This window comes from Camelina sativa, chromosome 14 (genome assembly GCF_000633955.1).
Source record: "Camelina sativa cultivar DH55 chromosome 14, Cs, whole genome shotgun sequence".
NCBI classification, from domain to species: Eukaryota; Viridiplantae; Streptophyta; class Magnoliopsida; order Brassicales; family Brassicaceae; genus Camelina; species Camelina sativa.
Window position 1 is genome coordinate 7207126 of NC_025698.1, and position 20829 is coordinate 7227954.

Genomic DNA, 20829 nt, shown 5'->3' on the forward strand with positions numbered 1-20829 from the left:
ATATCACTATATTTACTATATACTAACCAAGATTAATAAAGTCAGATTTGATTTCATTTACAAAAATATAGTTTTATCCACTAAATTAAATATATTGCAAGTAAACTTAAACATTTGTAACTAAATTTATTTTTAGATTAGCTTCTATATTTTTGGATTAAATCATTATATTGAGTTCTCTAGTAATGTTACTTATGAAATATGATATACTGATACAAAAAAATAATAATAAAAAAAAAAAAAAAGCAAAAGCAGAGAGGTCGGCTTGCTTTTTTCTTTATGGACCAAAACCAAAACACATCTTTACTCTTTCCTTGCTTTGAATTTTTCCTGAGAAACTCATAGAAAATCTCTGTTTCCCGCTTTCTCCATTCCAATTTCGCGCGACAAAGAGAGTGTGGAGACGCTGCCTCGTGCGTTTCCGGCGTCGGACTTCCTCTCATTAATCCCAAACGCCAAAAAAAGGTACACACTGACTCATCGTCTTCTCTCTTATCCACCAATGGGTTGGTTCTTTGAAACGCAAATTATAATGGAAGAATTGAGAGACATTCTAGTGTTACTGTTTTTGGTAGCCATCGTGCATTTTGATTAGTGATTACTGGTATTGTTATAAGCCGACACTTGAAACTTGAAAGCTCTTACTGAGTGTTTGGAGCAAGTTCCCTTTTGGTTTTCTAAAAAGGTTTATAATTTGGCAGCTTTCATCATAAACCCTAGTTTTGAAGTTATTTTTATTGGACCTGTTTATGCATAATTGCTTCTCTTTTGTGAAATTATAGATTTAAAAAAGCATGCCTGAAATTCAATTGGGTGCTCATACGATAAGATCCCATGGAGTCACAGTGGCGAGGTTCCACATGCATGACTGGCTCATTCTTCTGCTGCTTATCGTCATTGAAATTGTTTTGAATGTCATCGAACCCTTTCATCGCTTTGTTGGTGAGGATATGCTCACTGATCTCAGATACCCTCTTCAAGACAATACCATTCCCTTCTGGGCTGTCCCGGTATATATACATTTTGGAACCCTTTTTATATTAATACTAACTCTTGGAGCTGCTTTACATAAGAGTGTTTTTTTCGTGACAGTTGATAGCTGTTGTGCTCCCCTTTGTTGTCATTGTTGTTTACTACTTCATCAGAAATGATGTTTATGACCTGCATCATGCAGTTTTAGGTACCTCTTTCTTCTTACAATGGTGTTTCATTTTTTTAGAATTATTTGTAGCTCTTGAATTTGAGGTGTGTTCTCCTCTTGGGCTTTTATTCAGGTCTTTTATTCTCTGTACTCATTACTGGTGTCATAACCGATGCTATAAAGGACGCTGTAGGTCGACCTCGTCCTGACTTCTTTTGGCGTTGTTTCCCTGATGGTATAGGGGTAAGCAACAGCTCATCTCCTTACTTACACTTTTAACGCCATGAATAATTTTTAAAATTGGTTGAAGTTGTGGTGTTCCATGAAATTGTAGATCTTTCACAACGTCACAAGGGATGTTCTGTGTACTGGAAATAAGGATGTGGTCAAAGAGGGACACAAAAGCTTCCCCAGCGGGCACACGTCTTGTAAGTGGGTTATCTTTGAGCTTCTTGTGTCATGAGAGAACTCTGTGCTGTCGAAGGGTTAATGTGACCGTTGCGGATCCTAACGACTTAGTCTTTTACCTGCAGGGTCATTTGCTGGTCTAGGATTTCTAGCGTTGTACTTGTCTGGGAAAATTAGGGTGTTTGACCAGAGGGGGCATGTTGCAAAGCTCTGCATTGTATTCCTACCTCTACTGGTTGCAGCATTGGTTGGTGTATCCCGAGTTGATGACTATTGGCATCACTGGCAAGATGTATTTGGAGGATCTATCATAGGTTTGTTTTGTTTTTCTTTATCCACGTATTCAACCTTAACGTGAGAAACAAAACTGATGGAGGACACATATGTGTTTCCTGCAATGTCCAGGATTAACGGTGGCTACGTTTTGTTATCTGCAATTCTTCCCTCCTCCGTACGATCCAGATGGTTTGTGACTGGGGAACCTCTTCTCTTCAAGATAAAGTCAATTTGACTTGATTTGATATTAAGGAACACTTATCTCGATATGGACTGCTTCGCTTTCAGGTTGGGGAACTCATGCGTACTTCCAGATGCTCGCAGACTCGAGAAACGATGTCCAAAATTCAGCAGGGATGAATCATCACAGCGTGAGGCAGACAGAACTGGAGAACGTGTACGTTGATCGAGATGAGACCTCCATGGACATACCAAGAAGCAGCAACACGCGAGACACAACCCGTATGCTTGAGAACCTCTAGACTGTCTTGTACTTCAATTATATCAATCTTAGTTGTGTATTTGGGTTAGGCATTGATACTTCTAATCACAAAGGCCAATAAATTGTTGGAAGCCCATTAGCTAAAAGCTTAAAACCAGATCCCTTATAAACGAGAAAACAAAAAAAAAACGCTAGAAGGAGGGCTTGAACCTCCGACCTCTAACCATCTGAGCTATTCCAGCTTTCTGATTTCACTTTCTCATCTCATATATTTAATTTTATATTCATAAAAAAAAATCTGTATATGCAACCTTACTAGATTATATATATATATACTACGATCAATCACATATTATATGATAAGAATTCATGAATAATTTGATAAACGAATGTTAGTGTTACATATTATTTTCCTTCTTGTCAAAAAAGGTAAAATCCGAAAGTGATATTTGTGGGGATCGAGGCCCATGCGCATCCCTTACAGAATGACCCAGTCCGATTGGCCTTTTCCTTAATTTTAGGATATTTCATAATTTTCTAATTTACATTTCACACTCTTTTTATCCCTTTGAGTATCCAATGATTGCTTTTTCGAATATTTTATAGCCATTTTAACTAGCAACATTTAAAAATATGAGTCATTTTATTCAGGCTTTTGATAAATTTGTCCAATGAGATATGCACTCTACGTCTTGGATTCCTCTTAAAGTTATTCCTTTTTCTTCCCACTTTTACTTTTACCTTTGTTGAATTTTGCAGAACCCTTCCTACTACTTTGATATTAACAAAAAAAAAAAAAACTCTATGGAATTTGGATTACATTTGTAAACAATTTTAATCATCGTGTATTAGTTATCTGAGTAATGGGGTTAGTCTAATTAAGTAGTAGCTTTCTGTGGTATATAAAAACTTGAAAACAATGGGTTAGTGGAGAGATTTCATTTCACCATTCTTGGAACGACACTGAGTTAATCCTAAGGGTATAAAAGAAAAGATGATCAAGAACTCGTTATTCATATGCATCATAAGAATGTATTTTTATGTAGAAAGCATTTAAGCCTGAATCTTATTATTGATATTCGATATCTCAAAGTGTAACATCTATTTACGCATAAGAATATGATTATGGCTTAAAGCAATCCCTTTGACTTCCGTGAGACACACACACCCTCCTCGCCTCCTATACTACTAATAGGGAAAAGGTGTTTGTTCACATATTACATTACATTTAGCGTTATTTTAGATCATTTAAAGTAACAAATCGATTGAGGAACAAACAAATAACAAAGACGACCAACGTAACAATAAAGGAAGACAAATGAATGACGCAGAAAGTGCGTTGTGATGATGCAAATCAGTCTAATCTGAGTAGTGCGGTGTGTGAGCGGCCAGGATTGAGATAGGCGTCGTCAGGAGTGGTCCCAGTTTTACGGTAAGAGTGGAGGGTCAACGTAAATAGATATAAAGTTGTTACCTTTTTGTCTATTTAGTCACTAAAGAGTAAAGATGTTTGACAATTTTTGAAATAAAGTTTACGACACGATGAGACTAAGACTGAGAACCCACCTGTGACTAATCACCCTAATGCACACCTCCACTTCAACGTTTTGGTTTCTTGTATCCTGAGTGCCTTTTAAAAATGTTTATTTGATCATAATCAGAAAGGCTACAACAATGAGTTTAGTTTGTACGTTGAGAATAATTTGCGAATCTATTAATGCATCAGCTCGTCAAGACGATAAGTGCATTGGGTGATGAATATCACAAAAAGCACACAAGAGCATGCATATATATATATATATATATATATGTGTGTGTACAATATAAAGAGAACGTTCGGCGACTTGATGACCAAATGAGAACGCCCCATGTCTATATTTGTCTGCTCATTACCTAACATCCAAATCTATATTCAACACTTCCTCATAAATTTTTTTTAGGGATACACTCGTACACAAAAACTTATATTCAGTTCATAACAAATATACAAGGTTAACAGTATAAACAACGATATTAGTAATGACTAGTATGTAAGATAAATAAATCAGAAAAAATAAGTACAGTCCAACTTTATATATGTTTGAACGGAAAATCGGTAATTTCATACCCCAGCTAAGTGGGTATGTTCAATTCCTACACAATGTTTAACTTTGTGCAAATCTATACATTAAGTTAAATAAAATTTAAATTCAGAACCCAAACTCTTCAAACTGTGCTAATACATACCTAAGTCGTAACGATGTTAAGAAACTGTTAACGGCTTCTGACGTGGACGCCACGTATGAAACGACGTCGTTTTGAAAAACAAAAACAAAAAAACTTCTTTTGGTCAAAACGATGTCGTTTCCTTCCTTCTTCTTCTTTCTCTTTCCCAACTCGCGTTTGTTCAATTCTCGACTCTGGTTTCTTCTATTCTATCAGAAAGTTGAATTCATATCTAAGCAGCTTTTACACTTAACATTCCATTAGAGTATTAATTTGTTGCCTTTTTATTTTTATTATCGACCTCTCAGGAAAAAAAGTCTCCTTCTCTTCTCTCTCTCTATCTTCAAAAATTGAAATCTCTCAGAGCCTCCCCATCCATGTTTCTCATTTCCTGAGAATTTTCTTCTCGAGAATTTAACCCAGCTCCAATTATTGTTTCAATTTGGCAAATCCAATTTTATATGTGAATGAGAAATTATTAGGTTTTTCCTAAGAAGGGCTGTGATGAAATTTTATTTTATAAATATGTAGAATTGATTCTTCTTAGTAAGTTTATTATAATTGTAGTTGAAAGAACTCTTGGTTTTTTTTTGTCTTTGTGTATTGAACAAGTTCATATTGGCTCACATACTTTTACTTATTATTTCGTTTATGGAAATGCTGGCTACCCGTGTTCAAAGATTTATGATCATTACCATTTGGAACTCAGAAGCGGAGAGAACAAAACATACATGTCTCCACTTTGAAATCTCCAGCGCCGATCCGATTTTCGTCAAAGGCTCTTGGTATCACTCTCGTTTTGATATCTCCGTCACTGATGGCTCCTCCTCTTGGATTTGCAATGGTAAATAAAACTCCTAAATTCACATTGTCACTAATCTTTTTCTCGGATTTGACGTTTCTTTGGGGTTTTAATCGGAATTGAAGCAATGGAAGAGGAGCTTTCGGAGTGAGCGAAAGAAGGAAGAAAAAGAAGGAAGGAAACGTCGTCGTTTTGACCAATTTTTTTTTCTTCTTTTCAAAACGACGTCGTTTCATATGTGGCGTCCACGTCAGAAGTCGTTAACAGTTTCTTAACACTGTTACGACTTAGGTATGTATTATACAGTTTGAAGAATTTGGGTTGTAAATTTAAATTTTATTTAACTTAATGTATGAATTTGCACAAAGTTAAATATTGTGTAGGAATTGAACATACACTTTTAGCTGAAGTATGAAATTACCAATTTATACAAATGAAAGAGAGCATTTGGTAGAGCGAGGAAAAGAAGGAAGCTGCACAACACTCAAAGCTAAGACTGTTCCACTATCTCATCTACGTGCCTTTCTATGCACCCCTTCCTAATAAGCATTTCACAAATTATTCTACTCTCATTATCTATATTTTAACAACCATGCTTACTCTTTACACTGTAAAAAAGGGTTTTAGGGAAAACATACATACCCAAGAGGCTCGGAGAACGAAGTTATATAGAATTCTTTCACATCCCCCAAGTTAAAAAAAATTCACTTTTACCCCTCAACGTCATACTAAACTCCAAAACCCGCCCCAAATTGTGTGTCAATCACTTGAATATCATTTGCTAATACACAATCATATTAATTTTTTTATATACAAAAAAGGGGAGGGACAACCTCCTTGACCCTTTATATAAGACCCACTCATCATTCCATCCTTTTGCATATTGCCTACTATATCAATCTTCTTCCTCTTATTTAGTTTGCTGCTTTTTATAAATATATAACCAAGTCTTTACTTTCAGAGGACAGCTATGGTGTCTACAGAAGAAGATGAAGATATGGAGAAAAGGGAGATGGCAGGTGTTTTATATATGAAACAATGATGACAACATACTATAGATGGTTTGGAGAAAGATGGGCTTTGCAATAGTTTACGCTCTTTCATAGAAATGTAAGTCTGGGGAGAGCGAGATTATTGCATTGCTTTGCAGCTGGGGAATCGAAGGTTACTGGTCCGATTTTTTTTCCTTACCCGAAAAAAATCATTCTTATATCTTTTTACTTAGTGTTTGTTTGTATGTGTGAGTGGATTTACTCTATAATTATTTTCATGTTATGTTATATGAAATTGTTGAGTGTCCTTGTGGTGATGGTTACTGTCAACTAAATAAATTAGATACTTTAGTAGCATTTACATAAAATCTTGAGGAATTTGAATTGCTTTCGTTTAATTGTGTCTCGTTTTCCAGTTACGCCAACTAAAGAAGTTTTATAAGACGTTTTGAGTTGGTAAGATTAGCTAAGAAAATGAAATCCATTTCCCATATATACAGTATATGTATGTAGAAAAATGTTGAAGATGAATGATGGATTAATACAATTTTATCTTGTGTGTGTCTCATCAATATCAATGGGAGCCAAAAATAAGGCTAATGTAGAATTGTTAACAAGCCTATATTCCCACAACTGAGTTTGAAAATGTAATTTTTATAAGCTCATATTGTTTGTGTGCTATCGTTATAAATTAACAAGCCCACACATTTCTCTGAAAAGACACCTGAGATTTAATTGGATCCACAATAGTTGTTTCCATAAGTTGGTAAAAACTGCAATAAAAAATCCTCTCGAACTTCAAAAACGTTCAAATTCTAGATGATTTTTAGTTGAAGTGGCTAACTTGTAAATGTAGTGAATGAACTTCAATATCCTTAGGGTGAATCTTGAACTAGATCACTCATTAATCATCTACAAAGTGATCAGTCTTCACTGGTTCGTTAGTGAATAAAAACATGAATCTGAATCTTGAACTAGATCACTCATTAATCATCTGCAAAGTGATCAGTCTTCACTGGTTCGTTTTAGTGAATAAAAACATGAATCTGATATAGAAAAACTCTTATAAGACATCTGTCTCCAATGTCCATCCTTAACTTTACACGTACATATTGAGGTGTGTTGTAATTAATTTCCCCTTATCCCCAAATTTATCAAGCCAAGCTACTTAAATACACAAATCCCCAAATTCTTGAAACAAGTCATAACCAAAATTTACTACTACTCTCTGTAATGGAATAAGATTTGAAATGAAACATAATTCATATATCTTCTCAATCTATATACCTTAAAATGAAGACAAAAGATACAAACGGTGAAAATTTGTATATTCAAAATTTACATAACGAAATCGAAAAGTAAGAAAAAAAAAACCAAACAAAAGGTCTTCTCTTCTCCCACAGAGAGAGAGAGAGAGAGGCCTCAAAAAAAAGATCCGAGAAAAGAAGGGGCGCGCGCGCGTGCGTGGCCAGCCACCGTAGATCTCTCGGATGTGGACGAGGATTGAGAGGAGGTGAGAGAATCAATCACCGCCGTCTTCTGACACTCAGTGGAGAGAGAAACAGGAGATCAAATCCCTCCCGACGCGACGCTGCGTATTGGAGACGCAAGCATCAGAGACCAAAGCAGATCTACAGAGAGGACAAGTGAAATTAAGATGGTGAAGCCATCCTTCCAAACACTCTTTGTGGAACACGTGTCGACATTCCAGCTTCCTCACCTCTTCACCTTCCTTCAGTTTCGACAGACACACCACGCAATCCTCAGATCCTCCTCCTCCTCCGTCTCCGTCGCACCGGTACGAGAAGAGCCTATTCAAGCTCAGCTGATCCGCGAGAACGATGATGTTGGCTAGCCCCGACGCTATAGAGACGTCGTCGACGGGGAGGTTAGGGTTCGAAGAATTGGCTGTGAGGCGGAGTAGAAAAGATCGGAGATGGTTGATGAATACGGCGAGGAGAGAGAGGAGCATAAGAGGGATTGAATCGGAAGAGACGTCACTTAGCTGACCTTGTAGCCCCATCTTCTTCTTCTTCTTCCTTTGTCTGTCTCTCTCTCTCTCTTTGTGTTTTCTATATATAGCTGTCTTTTGCTTAACCTATACACATTGTCTTCCTTTTTTTTATTACATCACTAAAAAAGGGTCAATGGACCTTTCTTTTTATTTTCATTTTTTTTTGTTTGTCTGATTACATATTCACTAAAGGAAATTATTGATTTAGGATACTTTTCTATAAATTATGATGATTTTAAAATAGATATAGATAAGGTAGAAAAATCATTCATTGTATTAATGTTTTTTTATCGATTTTGTTACTGTAATGTTTTTATATAAAAAAAAAAATCAAAGATTTTTAAATATAATTGTGACCTGACCTCCTATTTTTTTCTTCTTTTTTTTAAGTCACTTTGATGGTCATATAATTAGATCAAAAATGAAGTTAGCAATAAATACCAAATCTGTTAGACACGTGATCTGGTATATTTACAAATCTAATTTTATACAGACCGACGTCACTTCTTTCTCTCTTTCATATTCAGACACCCCCTTTGAGTTTCCGTCTGTGACCACATGATGTCTTCAGTTAGTTTTATTTTATGTTCTGTCTATGACCATGTTAACTGATAAAAGTCGTAAGAACACAAATGGGTATGTTGTGCACCACCCAAAAATAAAGTTTTAACTTTTAATAATTGTAGAAAAAATATTTAAGATTAATAAGCTAATAAGTAAATATCTGAGAACATGGCTTTTATTAACTCAACTAATTTTTTTTTTCTTTTTTTTTTTTATAAAATCATGACGAAAGGTGTCTACTTCGTAAAACAAAAAAAGGTAAAAAAACGCAAGTGTTCGCTATACGCTTAAAACATTTTGTGTTATTTAAAGATTCCAAGAAACATAAGATATTTAATTGAATGTTATTAGTCGGAAAGATTCATGGACACCGATAGGCGATAGCTGGAGTAGTGGAGTGCAGTTAACCTTATGGATGGGTGGTGTTTGATCTAAAGATTAGACGAAGGGGACCAAACTTATAATATTTTAAGATGAACATTTTTTATTGACACCAATTTGTTGATCTGATGAAGATTTTGCACGATCCTCGCTAACTTGTTGTCTCACCACTACGTTTCATATTTTATATGTTTCGGACCCCCAATAATCATGTCAATTCTACAGTTTCCCTACCTTATCAAAAGTATTTATTCCAATTTTTAAAACAAGATAGCAAGCAACTAAACTAAACAGCGGAACAAACAACATCAGAATGTTCAGAAAATAATAATTAAAATTTACCATTTTATAATATTTATAAAATGGTCAAAAAATCAAACTACACATTTTCTTTTATATCTATCTTAATTTGAAAATTGTGAATTTGTATATCTTCAAAACTAATATTTTATATTTATCAAGTACAAATAGAAATAGTTAAAACTAAAAATGGTATGAAATCACAGAATATTATTAGAAATTTATAACAGCTACTTCAAAAACTATGAAATAAAACAAGTGAAAGTGCGCATCTAGTTTGAATCGAACATTAGTTAATGTAGTTAAGGATTGACATGATCACAATGAAGAAAAACATAAACAAAAGAGTGAAGGCAATATATAAGTAACATTAGTCATGTAGTATTAGAAAAATGGTAAACGGCGCTATCAACGTATTCATTCTGCAAAATATAATAATTAAGTTTTGGGGTTTTATATATTTAAAAAGAGAAAGTGGGAGAAAAGAAGTCTCTATTTCGCCGTCCAAAAGATCTGAGAATCCACCGACTGATAAAAAGAAAGGCACAAGTTGGAATTAAGTAAGTTGATTAACACACATTAGTTAAGCAACGACCAAAACCCCAAACCATTATTTATTTTTATAATATGGTTACGAAATGCCATAGATTTTAAATATTTTAAAAGACACCAAAAAATGGCAGGCGTAAAAGTGATTGACGAAAAGGATGTATTGTCCTCTATATCATAATTAGCAAGAATTTGATTAATTGGTGATTACCAACTCCAATTAGATGACCATTGTGTGGTGACAAAACAAAGTATAGCAAAGACCAAAAAAGTATCTCTCGTTTATTCATATTTGGAAGAGGCAGGTAATCTAGATACCATTCATTTCAAGCATGATGTGGCCAAAGGGTTACCACACAACACAAGTCCCCTAAAATAACGGTGCAGAAGAAAGGCAAGTCGCTGTCACAGTTAAAGCTATCTGCAATCAGCAGCAGTCCAATCTCCGTTGGATTCTGCTCGAGCCTAATATATAAGGTGGGCTTTACCATTATTTTCTGCAGTTCTCCAGGCCCAATTCAACAAAGTTTATAATATAAAGGTTTAATCTTCTCGTTTAAGGGCACAGAGAGATAAATATAAAAAGACCAAGTGACCAACAACACCAGAAATTGTATAAAAGTATCATTAGTTGCTTTGTTGTTATATATTTTTTGGCATTCATAATATTTTTGCAAGTTTTTTTATTTTATATTATAACTCTGTAATCTGTATATTTTAATGTTCATGATTGTTTGCTATTTCTAACAATCGCAAAGGTAATAGATACACATGGAAGACTTGGTTGCGATTTTACTTAATTTGATTAGTTATAGAAACATGCAACTTCTTATGGACGTCCATCCTTGTGCGTGGAAGTTTACCGATCGTCGATTTCACCAATATGCAAAATTTATACATATGTTATAGAGGGTATTTATATATGTATATGTCTTCGAATTCCAACGTATTTTTGTGTTTCTTTCATTTTTATGTTCAGTAAAATATACGTAAATTGTCTTGTTCTAGCAACTAAATCATTATTTTTATTTTAAAGTGTTCCTTAGTTTCCAAATCAAGGTTTTTCAAAGCGGTACTTAAACCAAATTGATTGAAAATGAGAAGGGATCACATGACAGTTGAGGATCGTTATATCTCTTGTAATCCTTTGGATTTTATTTCAATATTATGATATTTTTGAGCTTTGACTCAGAAAACATAAGGATCTTTAGTTATCTTTAAAAAAAAAAAATGTGTCCAAAGTCTAGGGACTGGTTGTATTATATACAGCAATTAGGAGCATGTGGTGGATCAGTCGTAGAAACCATAATTAAAGTCGTCCGGACGGATCAGAAACAACAATGGACCACACTTTCTTACTTGTCTCCATATGCTAACACTTATACTCGAGACTGACTATTTTGAGGTTGTCCTCCTCATATTATTTCTAGATGTAGACCACACTTCTCTTTCTCTCTCTCCCTCGTTTACCATTTACCATATACAACAACACTTAAAACTATACTTATTGCGAATACAGATGAATTCTCCTAAGTTTGATTTGTGGTGAATCAGTTAGTTGATAGGCTTAATGGTTACAGTGCGCCATAATATTACATGTTGAAAGTTCTCATAGGTGTATGTACTTTATTACGAAAGCATTATCATACTCACACTATTATTATTGGTCTCAATCGATATGATATAATGTGGTGATAATATATATACTAGTACAAGTTAGAGCTGTAATGCTTTTTATTCTGTCAATCATTACCACCTCAATGATTTCGAATATCATCAAATCGAAATTTCTTAATCACTCTCTATCTAATTATTTACTTTGACCCTAATCATTATAATCTCTCCTCTGTTTATAACACTCACTTTTCTTCTGTTTAATTACCTTGTGATTCACTCTCACTTTTAACCCAAGAAAACTATCATATGCTAACTTTTTTTTTGGTTAGTGTCAAATCCCATTGTTTATCATTTAGTTATTTATTACTAAATGAAAAAAAGTTTTTGAAAAAAAAAAGAGAGGAGGAAGGTAATTTTTGTGACAAGTGCCAAGTGGTGTCTCTATCTGCATGGTCTTGTTATAGGAAATGAGCTGTTTAACTTTGTTTCTATTCAAGATTCCAACTTTTATCATATTTCATTGGTATTTTAATTCTATCCGCAGTTAATCAAAAGAGCTACTAGATGATGACCGTATGCTATTCTGTAGTTTATGGTCCATTCTCTTCACATTTTGTACGTTTACATGCTAGAGTTATTGTGATGATTTCAAAGCACAGAGAGGTGTCTCTATATCATCACTTCACTTCTCTCTTTAATTTCATACTAGACTTTTTCCTTTTTTTTTTCTTTTTTTTTGTCATTCAATAAAAGAAAAAATATAAATGATTTTATACTAATTAGGGTTGTTATTCTCTGCTTTTCATTTGTACTTTTGGGAATATCTGTCAAATCAATTACTTAAATAAGAATATTAATAAATTTTGCAATTGATGTGCTTTATTTGGTTTTGCAATTAAAAATTATATACAGTCAAACCTCTATAAATTAATAAAGTCAGGACCATGAAATTTTATTAATTTATAGAATTTTAATTTATCGATTAATTATATTAATTTAATAAGAGATTTTCTCATTTTCATATTGAAAATTTTCTATTATAAAATAAGATACTTTTGTTATCATTCACATTTTTTAAGAATTTCTTAATTTATAATCTTAGTTATCGTAATAGGATAAATATCAATTGTTTAATAGATTATCTAGGTAAAAATGAGAAATGTTAGAAGTTTAGAGTTTATAAAAAAATTGTTACTACTATCCTTCATGGTAATGGTAATGATGAAGTCGCAGAAGATATTGCGGTATCTTAAAAACCAATTACTAAAGAAGCAATTATTGCATCTATGACTTTTCATAATTTATTGATGCGATTTGAAAATACAACAATGAAAAAAATAGAGATGAGCTCCAACAAGAATAGACAAACAACAATAGAATCATATTTCACTAGATTTTCTTATATATATATATATTAGTTTATATAATTATTAATTTATGATATTGATGAGACCATATTTTTACATAGGATTTCCAAAAAAATTATTATCTTATTATTTTATCGTCATTTTTATATCGGCCCAATTTGGGATCAAAAAAATTTATTAATTTATAACGAATATTAATTTAAAGAGTATTAATTTACGGAGGTTTTAATGTAGTAGGTTATTATTGTATAACATTCCAACACCATAAATGTTAACCTTTGCAGCTTATATTTCACCGTTTTATTTTAAAAAAATTTAAAGACGCATCTGGTGGAACATGAATTAAATGTCAATAGGATTTCGATATTCAATGAAAATGATAAAGTAGGTAATAACATTAGATAGATATACACATTTTTATGCAAAAACAAACATTTTAACAAAACCGAATGGTGACGACGATAATAATGTGGCCCAAATACAATGATTTTATTATAATTTTGACTAAATGCTTCCTAACACCATAAACGACCAAAAACATTTTTTTGGACGAATCAACACTGTATTAGTCAAAACCATTACTGATAATATTCTGAAACATTTTCAAATAAAGATTGTATTGGTCAATAAAATGAACCAATACTTATGGTTTAAATAGAAATTCATAAAACTTCAATTCCCGTAATGCATCCATCATCTATCTATGTACCGCACGGCATCTACATAAATAAAAATAAAATTAGTGGAACTTTGACAAATATGGATAGTGCGATCAAACCCACATTTGCATTTTTTGTTATTTGTATGATGTCACCATACAACATATTTGCAAAGGAATAATATAAAAGAAGAAAAAGGGTAAAAAAGTAAAAAAAAAAAAAAAAAAAAAAGGGGAAATCGTGGGGGAAAGGAAGCAGAGTCGTTTTCAGATCGTGAACAGAAGCAGAGAAGCATAAGCACAGCATCAGAAGAATCCGTATCTATCTCTCTCTTTCTACTTTGACCGTTCCTCTCTTCTTTTTATTCTTCTTCCTCATCATCATCATCATCATCATCATCATCATCATCTCTACGAAGCTTTCTTCTACTTCGATTCCTACTTCTTCTCTCCCATTCCAAATCAATCTCCACCGCTCTCTCTCTAGGGTTCTTCCTTCAGGTATTCCAAATCAATCTCAATCTCTATTTTTTGTTTTTGTTTTCCTAAACCCATTTTCATTTTTATTTTTAAAAATTGTTTTAAACTTAAAAATCAGAACTTTCTCTGCTTTTACCTCTCTGCAAAGACAGAGAGCCTTTTCTCTGTCTCTGGTTGTTGTACCTTTGTACCTTTTTTCTCTCCGTATACTCTCCATTGTCTGCCCTTTTCTCTTCTCTCTTTTCTTTCACCTTTTCTTATTTTTTTCTTTCATAATTTCTCTGCTTCTTTCGAGGATGCTTCTAAAGACCGCTCTTTAATCTCATCTCCGACTAAAAAGTTTGTCTCTTTTTGTTTTTGTTTTTTTTTTTATTGCAGCAATAATATTACAGAAGCTGGTTTTGGCCATGGAACCCAATGGGTACAGGAAAGATAAAAGAAAGGAACAGCATTTGGGGAGAATGAATGGTAGTGATGTTGAGTCTGATCTTGATCCATGGACTGCATGGGCTTACAAGCCTCGCACCATCTCTCTTCTCCTTATTGGCGCTTGTTTTCTCATGTCAGTCATCTTTTATCTTTCCCCTCTTTTACTTTCTCTGCCTGTCCCATTTCTTGTTATTCCTTAATTTGGGTTTTCAATTTTGACTTTTTAGTTGGGCTAGTGGAGCTCTTGATCCTGAGAGCACTACTTCTGATGATCTTGTTACATCTGTCAAAAGGTGCTCTCTTTCCTTCTCCCCACATCTTGTTTTTCCTTCTTTTTTTTCCCGTTTGCATCCATCAATTCAAACTAGTCTACTATGTTTTTTGTTTCTTTGCTAGGGGAGTGTGGGCTATGATCGCTGTCTTTCTTGCTTACTCTCTGCTCCAAGCCCCTTCAACGTTTGTTTACACCATCTCACCTGTTTAATTAATTTAGCTTTCTCTTTTTATAATGTAGAGGGTGGTTGGTGATACTTGTGCCGTGTCTTTAATCAAGTTATTTGCTTTATGCAGGGTTCTAATCAGGCCCCATCCTGCAATCTGGCGCTTAGTCCATGGGATGGCCGTCATTTACCTTGTTGCACTTACTTTTTGACTCTTTCAGGTCCACTTTTTTCCTCCATAAGATCCGTCTCATACAGTAGGACAGTACCCTTGCTTTGCCTATGCCTGTGGTTTATAGCTCTTATGAATTCTTATAGTTTAAAAAATTCTTGCTTCCAGAGACGTGATGATGCCCGTCAGTTCATGAAGTTTCTCCACCCTGACCTTGGAATAGGTAAGAGTTTCAGAGAGCAATGCTATTTATTCCCCTGCAATGATTGACCATTCTTATATTGAGTTTGCTTATGATGCAGAACTTCCTGAGAAATCATACGGTGCTGATTGCCGAATTTATGTGCCTGATCACCCAACAAACAGGTTTAAGAATCTTTATGTAGGGTATCTTCTCAACAACTCCCCTTTTATCTTAAACAACCTTCATATCATCTAAAGGCTTATGCTTTGGTTATATGTTCTCAGGACACAATATTTGATGAGTTTTTCTTGGCTCACATCTTTGGATGGTGGGGAAAAGCAATTCTGATCCGGAATCAGCCACTTCTGTGGGTGCTTTCAATTGGTTTTGAGTTATTGGAGGTTGGTCCTTTTCTTCGTTTTCTTATGTTTCAGGTTTCAGTTTGATAATGACAAAGAAATGTATGTATTCCCCTGTATCACCAAAAATGTATGTTTATGTTCTCCAGCTTACTTTTCGGCATATGTTACCAAATTTCAACGAGTGCTGGTGGGATAGTATTGTTCTTGATATCTTGATATGCAATTGGTTTGGTATGATTCTTAAACCTCCTTGCCAATCTATACGCTGTGGTTTTAAGATGTTGTGGATAACAGTTTGTATTGTTTTAATGTTGGTAGGGATCTGGGCAGGAATGTATACAGTACGATACTTTGATGGAAAAACATATGAGTGGGTTGGCATTAGCCGCCAGCCTAACATTATTGGAAAAGTAGGGTTTGTTCAACCTTGAGAGTGCATACACATGGTCGTAGCCATTGAACTAGTGATGAGAATTGTGTTATTTTTTTTAGGTGAAAAGGACACTGGGGCAGTTCACACCAGCTCATTGGGACAAAGACGAGTGGCATCCGCTGCAGGGACCTTGGCGTTTTATTCAAGTACTCACTCTTTGCATAGTCTTCTTGACAGTGGAGCTGAACACGTTCTTTCTCAAGTTTAGCCTGTGGATCCCTCCTAGAAACCCAGTGATTCTCTATAGGCTGATCTTGTGGTGGCTCATAGCGATACCAACAACACGGGAATACAATTCATATCTTCAAGACCGGTAAGCCTATATAGCAAATGTGATGTTGGTTGGTGTTAGCTGAGAAAAGAGTAATTGTATAACTGGCCAGTTTTGGTTGTTCGTAGGAAACCTGTAAAAAAGGTGGGAGCATTCTGTTGGCTGTCGCTGGGGATATGCATCGTAGAACTTCTCATCTGCATCAAATTTGGAAGTGGTAGGTGGTTCCTGACACATACTCTGCTTTATTTGTTTATGGTTACAGTTACATAGTGTGGAGAGTGTAAACAAACATTGGTTGTATGTATGATGGTGACACAAACAGGATTGTACCCAACAGAAATGCCATTGTGGGTAATGACACTTTGGGGAAGCGTGGGACTTGGACTTGTGGCCTTCTTGCTGTGTTGGACATGGAAGATCCAGAAGATCCTAGCGCAAAAGAGACGCTAAGCTCCATCAGTATTGCTGCGGAAGGAAGACGAGAGAGGTGAGACAGTGAATTGCAATATGGGGGTTTCTGTAAATAGGGAGGTGGGAGAAGAACAATGTAAATGCAATTTTCTCTTAGGGGGTAGTGTGTGATAATTCAACATTTACAAACCTTCCATCAATTCTTTCATGCATCAAAGTTGCTTTCATATTTGTTCTGCGGCCCTCTCAATCTGACAAAAACATGTTGGTTTTGAAAATTAAATCAAATTAGTGACTAATGTTCTTTCATTTTGTTACCATTCACGCCTTCAAATAATTGTTGTTGCTGCAAATCTTTACATGGCATTAAACAACGTTATTCGGCGGTCTTTACTTACTGCCATTAATACTACCAATAATGTTGTTTATACCTCCCTGTTACTGTATTTTGTAGCATCATCATCATTCAATCAAACATATGTACTAATTCATTTTATATTTTTGAAGAAAATGAAAAAGAGAGAATCAAATGATAGATGTATATGGATAATATTAAAGATAGTGTGACATGCCGTGCCGCCCAACATCTCACATGTGTTTTGATCTTTCTTAGGTTCGCAAAATTCGTAATTTGGCAACTTAGACGACAATTTTGACTGCATCTATCATCATCATCATCTAATATATTTTAATTAATATTCCAACTTTGCTTAAAAAAGCCAAAAAAGATGTTTGCCAGAAAGCGTAGGAATATTCTGACAAGAATATGTTCCTTAGAGGAATCTTGAATGGGCTTTTGATATTACAAAGAAAATAAGGCCCAAAATGCATATTGTTGTTGCCCGTCGAAAACGCAGTGAAAATGGATCTCTAGAGAAATCTGAAGACAAAACAAAACAAACATCTCTCTGTAGGGTTCATCTGAGTCTCGATCTCCTCCATCTCTCAGTCTCATCAGGTATTTGCCCAATCAATCCTATTCGAATTAATTGGATCTTCGATTTCTTTCATATTGATAGATCTGCTTTCAATTTGATGATATCGTCCCACGAGGACCAATCTCATCTGTTGTTGTTGTTGCTGTCTGATATTCATTTTCATCTCTGTCTCTTGCAGTTTTTGACAGCCTCCGGTTAACTTTTCGCCATGTAAGCTTATTCCTTAAAACTCCCCCATACTATATTTTCTTACCACTTACCAATCTCAACATCATATTGAGTAGATGGATCTTATGTTTCCATAGGTCTCTCAGAATTTCTAGATTGGAACCAACCATTGGATACTTTTAGATTGTGCTCTATAGTATTTAGTGATCGATCCATTAGAGTCTCTAGCTATTACTAATTTTTACCTGCATATAATACTATTTTTTACATGATATTATTGGTTTTTGCCACATTTCTATAGATAAATCCATTATATTCCATTTTTTTCTTTCTTTCTGGCTTATGGTTTTGTTACTTATCTAACCTCTGTTATGGGTTTTGAATATTTTCAGGGCAGATGATGAAGTTGTCGATCCAAAGAAGTACCTTGAGGAATCTTGCAAACCAAAATGTGTGAAGCCACTACTCGAATATCAGGTAAACTGGCGATGTTGATGACATGATTATGAATTGTGTGATAAGTTCGAATCAGTGACGTTGTTTGTGAAGATCATTTGCTGAATGATACAAGTCTTGTTTGTAATTCTCAGGCTTGTGTCAAGAGAATCCAAAGTGATGACTCTGGCCACATGCATTGCACTGGCCAGTATTTCGACTACTACCATTGCATTGACAAATGTGTAAGTTACTTGAATTATGCTTCTTTTTTTTTTGTTTTCGCTGTTCATCATCATATCTTGTTTTACAATTTTGAATACTGAAATGAAAACTGGGTTTTGGGATCTCCAGGTTGCACCAAAGCTGTTTGCGAAATTAAAATGATAAAGTGGTGAAAGCTGGAGACTCTATTGTCTTAATTTTCCTACATGTGGTTTAAATTTGATGTATAAAATGCAGTGGATGTTGAACTTTTTTACTGCAAACCAGATTGCCAAAATGGCTCTGCTTCTCGGTTTTGTTTCCATCGCAAGTTTGCGCTTATTATATTTTTTTTTGCTGCTACAGACGTTGTTACTTCGCTACTTGAGTCATTTCATGCCCCTAATAACAAGATGTGTGCCTTTCTTTCTTTGGTCTTATTGTCTTAGTCAATGCACTGACCTAATCACTAGGCTTGGAGAGTTTTCAATAAAAAGAGAGATTTTCAGGCCTTACAATGAGACCATTAGGATTAGTTATAGAGCACCATAAGGTATCCACTTTGAAATTTGCTGAGCTATAAAAGATATGACCACCAATGAATGATGGCAAGGTGGAAGAAGAGAGAATAATAGTCGTTAGTGAAGTCACCTGTGTGACTCATAATCAAGATATGTGTGTTATGCAGCAACCCTTGTAAAAGGACAGTTTGGTGGAGTGTTGGACGTTTGGCCTGCGACGTCTGCATTTATACTGAATTTAATCTTTTCATGGCACGACACTCTCTAGTCTCTACAGACATCATCTCCCATTTCACCCTTTTTATGTAAAGTTTCCATCGCAAGTTTGCGCTTGTTATGTTACTGTGCTAGTAACAAGAATGCGTCTTTTGTCGGTCGTGTTGTCTTACACAATGCATTGAACGAAATCATTAGGCCTGGAGTTTCAGTAAAGATTGATTTTTAAGCCTCCTGGTATTAGGCGGACTGGTACAATGGCCATTAGGATTACTTCGAGCGTGCCAAAATTTAGTCCTACATTTGGAGCATCTTGGGCCTTTATCAAGTGAAGAACAGTACGGTGGAGTGTGCGATCACATGCGACCGGAATCACCTGGTGAAATCACATGGAATTACTCGGAATCACATGGGACTTTCGGAATCAAGTGAAGAACAGTACGGTGGAGTGTGAGATGTATGTAGCCGCCACTTGTGAAGGACAGTTCTGGAGGAGTGTGACATGTATGGGCCATACAGTATGGCCCGCGGCGGCTGAATTATACTGAATCTTATCTTTCACACTCTACAGCAATAATGTTGACTCTCCCAATTTCATCATCTATTTAAGGGTTAGAAAGTGTAATACCTTCATACCATACCATTACATAGCCATGAATGGTGGAGACGGTGCTTCTAGCTATGCTCGCAACTCTTCCTATCAGGTCTTTATATACATCACTCTTCCATTTTTTTTTTCTTTCTATGCGTACTAACATGTTACTTGTGTGTGCGCATGTAGAGGGGAGCCATTGAAGCTGCTGAAGCACTCCTCAGGAAGGAGATCAACACACGGCTCGACATCACAGACCATTCCTACTCCTCTTTTACAATAGCCGACTTTGGATGCTCCTCCGGCCCCAACACCATTCTTGCTGTAGATATCATCATCCAAGCCCTCCACGACAAGTTCAGCTCTTCTCTGCCTAATACTACTACTCCTCAGTTTCAAGTCTACTTTAACGACGTCTCCCGCACTGATTTTAATGCACTCTTTGCTTTGCTCCCTCCTCAACGCCCCTACTTTGCTTCAGGCGTCCCCGGTTCTTTTTATGGAAACTTGTTTCCCAACGCACATCTCAACTTGGCCTATTCCTCTTGCGCCCTCTGTTGGCTCTCCGACTTGCCCCCGGAGCTAACTGACACAAGCTCTCCTGCTTACAACCGAGGAAAGATTCACTACACGGGAGCTTCAGCAGAGGTTGCACGAGCCTATTCCTGTCAGTACAGGAAGGATATCAAATTATTTTTGCATGCCAGGTCACAGGAGCTCGCAGAAAACGGGTTGATGGCACTGATTGTGCCCGGTGTACCAGATGGTTTTCTCGATTGTCAGGAGGCTTCAACGGGATCCGAGTTCGATTTGTTGGGTTCATGCCTCATGGACATGGCCAGAGAGGTACTTGG

The 20829-nt window shown here is 35.4% G+C and overlaps 4 protein-coding genes and 1 pseudogene across 4 annotated transcripts in view; 4 read left to right on the forward strand and 1 right to left on the reverse strand.

The window, feature by feature from the left end:
* LOC104740194 (lipid phosphate phosphatase 2-like) lies at positions 259 to 2471 on the forward strand. Its single transcript, XM_010460728.2, has 8 exons — positions 259 to 465; positions 783 to 1010; positions 1093 to 1180; positions 1275 to 1384; positions 1476 to 1569; positions 1675 to 1863; positions 1955 to 2014; positions 2114 to 2471. The coding sequence occupies exons 2-8, from the start codon at positions 795 to 797 to the stop codon at positions 2305 to 2307; spliced, it is 951 nt and encodes a 316-aa protein (XP_010459030.1). The 5' UTR covers positions 259 to 465; positions 783 to 794; the 3' UTR covers positions 2308 to 2471.
* On the reverse strand, positions 7506 to 8393 carry LOC104740195 (E3 ubiquitin-protein ligase RHA2A-like). Its single transcript, XM_010460729.2, has one exon. It carries the CDS (start codon positions 8287 to 8289, stop codon positions 7813 to 7815), a length of 477 nt encoding a protein of 158 aa, XP_010459031.1. The 5' UTR covers positions 8290 to 8393; the 3' UTR covers positions 7506 to 7812.
* LOC104740196 lies at positions 13946 to 17200 on the forward strand (annotated as a pseudogene).
* On the forward strand, positions 17752 to 19078 carry LOC109128905 (cytochrome b-c1 complex subunit 6-like). The gene is made up of 5 exons (XM_019236135.1): positions 17752 to 17859; positions 18018 to 18049; positions 18400 to 18484; positions 18598 to 18687; positions 18797 to 19078. Coding segments are annotated over exons 2-5 (210 nt in total). The 5' UTR covers positions 17752 to 17859; positions 18018 to 18047; the 3' UTR covers positions 18830 to 19078.
* The window catches only part of LOC104740198 (probable S-adenosylmethionine-dependent methyltransferase At5g38100), a 3568-nt gene continuing 2727 nt past the window's right edge, over positions 19989 to 20829 (forward strand). Inside the window, exons 1-2 of the mRNA XM_010460732.2 lie at positions 19989 to 20087; positions 20165 to 20396. Coding sequence (XP_010459034.1) covers positions 20037 to 20087; positions 20165 to 20396 — 283 coding nt within the window. The 5' untranslated portion in view covers positions 19989 to 20036. The remainder of the gene's footprint in view (positions 20088 to 20164; positions 20397 to 20829) is intronic.

Excerpts from the sequence above, each read along its gene's own strand:
- LOC104740194 (XM_010460728.2), top strand. The coding sequence starts at position 795 with ATGCCTGAAATTCAATTGGGTGCTCATACGATAAGATCCCATGGAGTC. Across the intron at positions 1,011-1,092 it reads TTCCCTTCTGGGCTGTCCCG|TTGATAGCTGTTGTGCTCCC; the intron begins GTATATATACAT and ends TTTTCGTGACAG. Across the intron at positions 1,570-1,674 it reads CCCCAGCGGGCACACGTCTT|GGTCATTTGCTGGTCTAGGA; the intron begins GTAAGTGGGTTA and ends TTTTACCTGCAG.
- LOC104740195 (XM_010460729.2), bottom strand. The coding sequence starts at position 8,289 with ATGGGGCTACAAGGTCAGCTAAGTGACGTCTCTTCCGATTCAATCCCT.
- LOC109128905 (XM_019236135.1), top strand. Across the intron at positions 18,485-18,597 it reads AGCCACTACTCGAATATCAG|GCTTGTGTCAAGAGAATCCA; the intron begins GTAAACTGGCGA and ends TGTAATTCTCAG. Across the intron at positions 18,688-18,796 it reads ACCATTGCATTGACAAATGT|GTTGCACCAAAGCTGTTTGC; the intron begins GTAAGTTACTTG and ends TGGGATCTCCAG.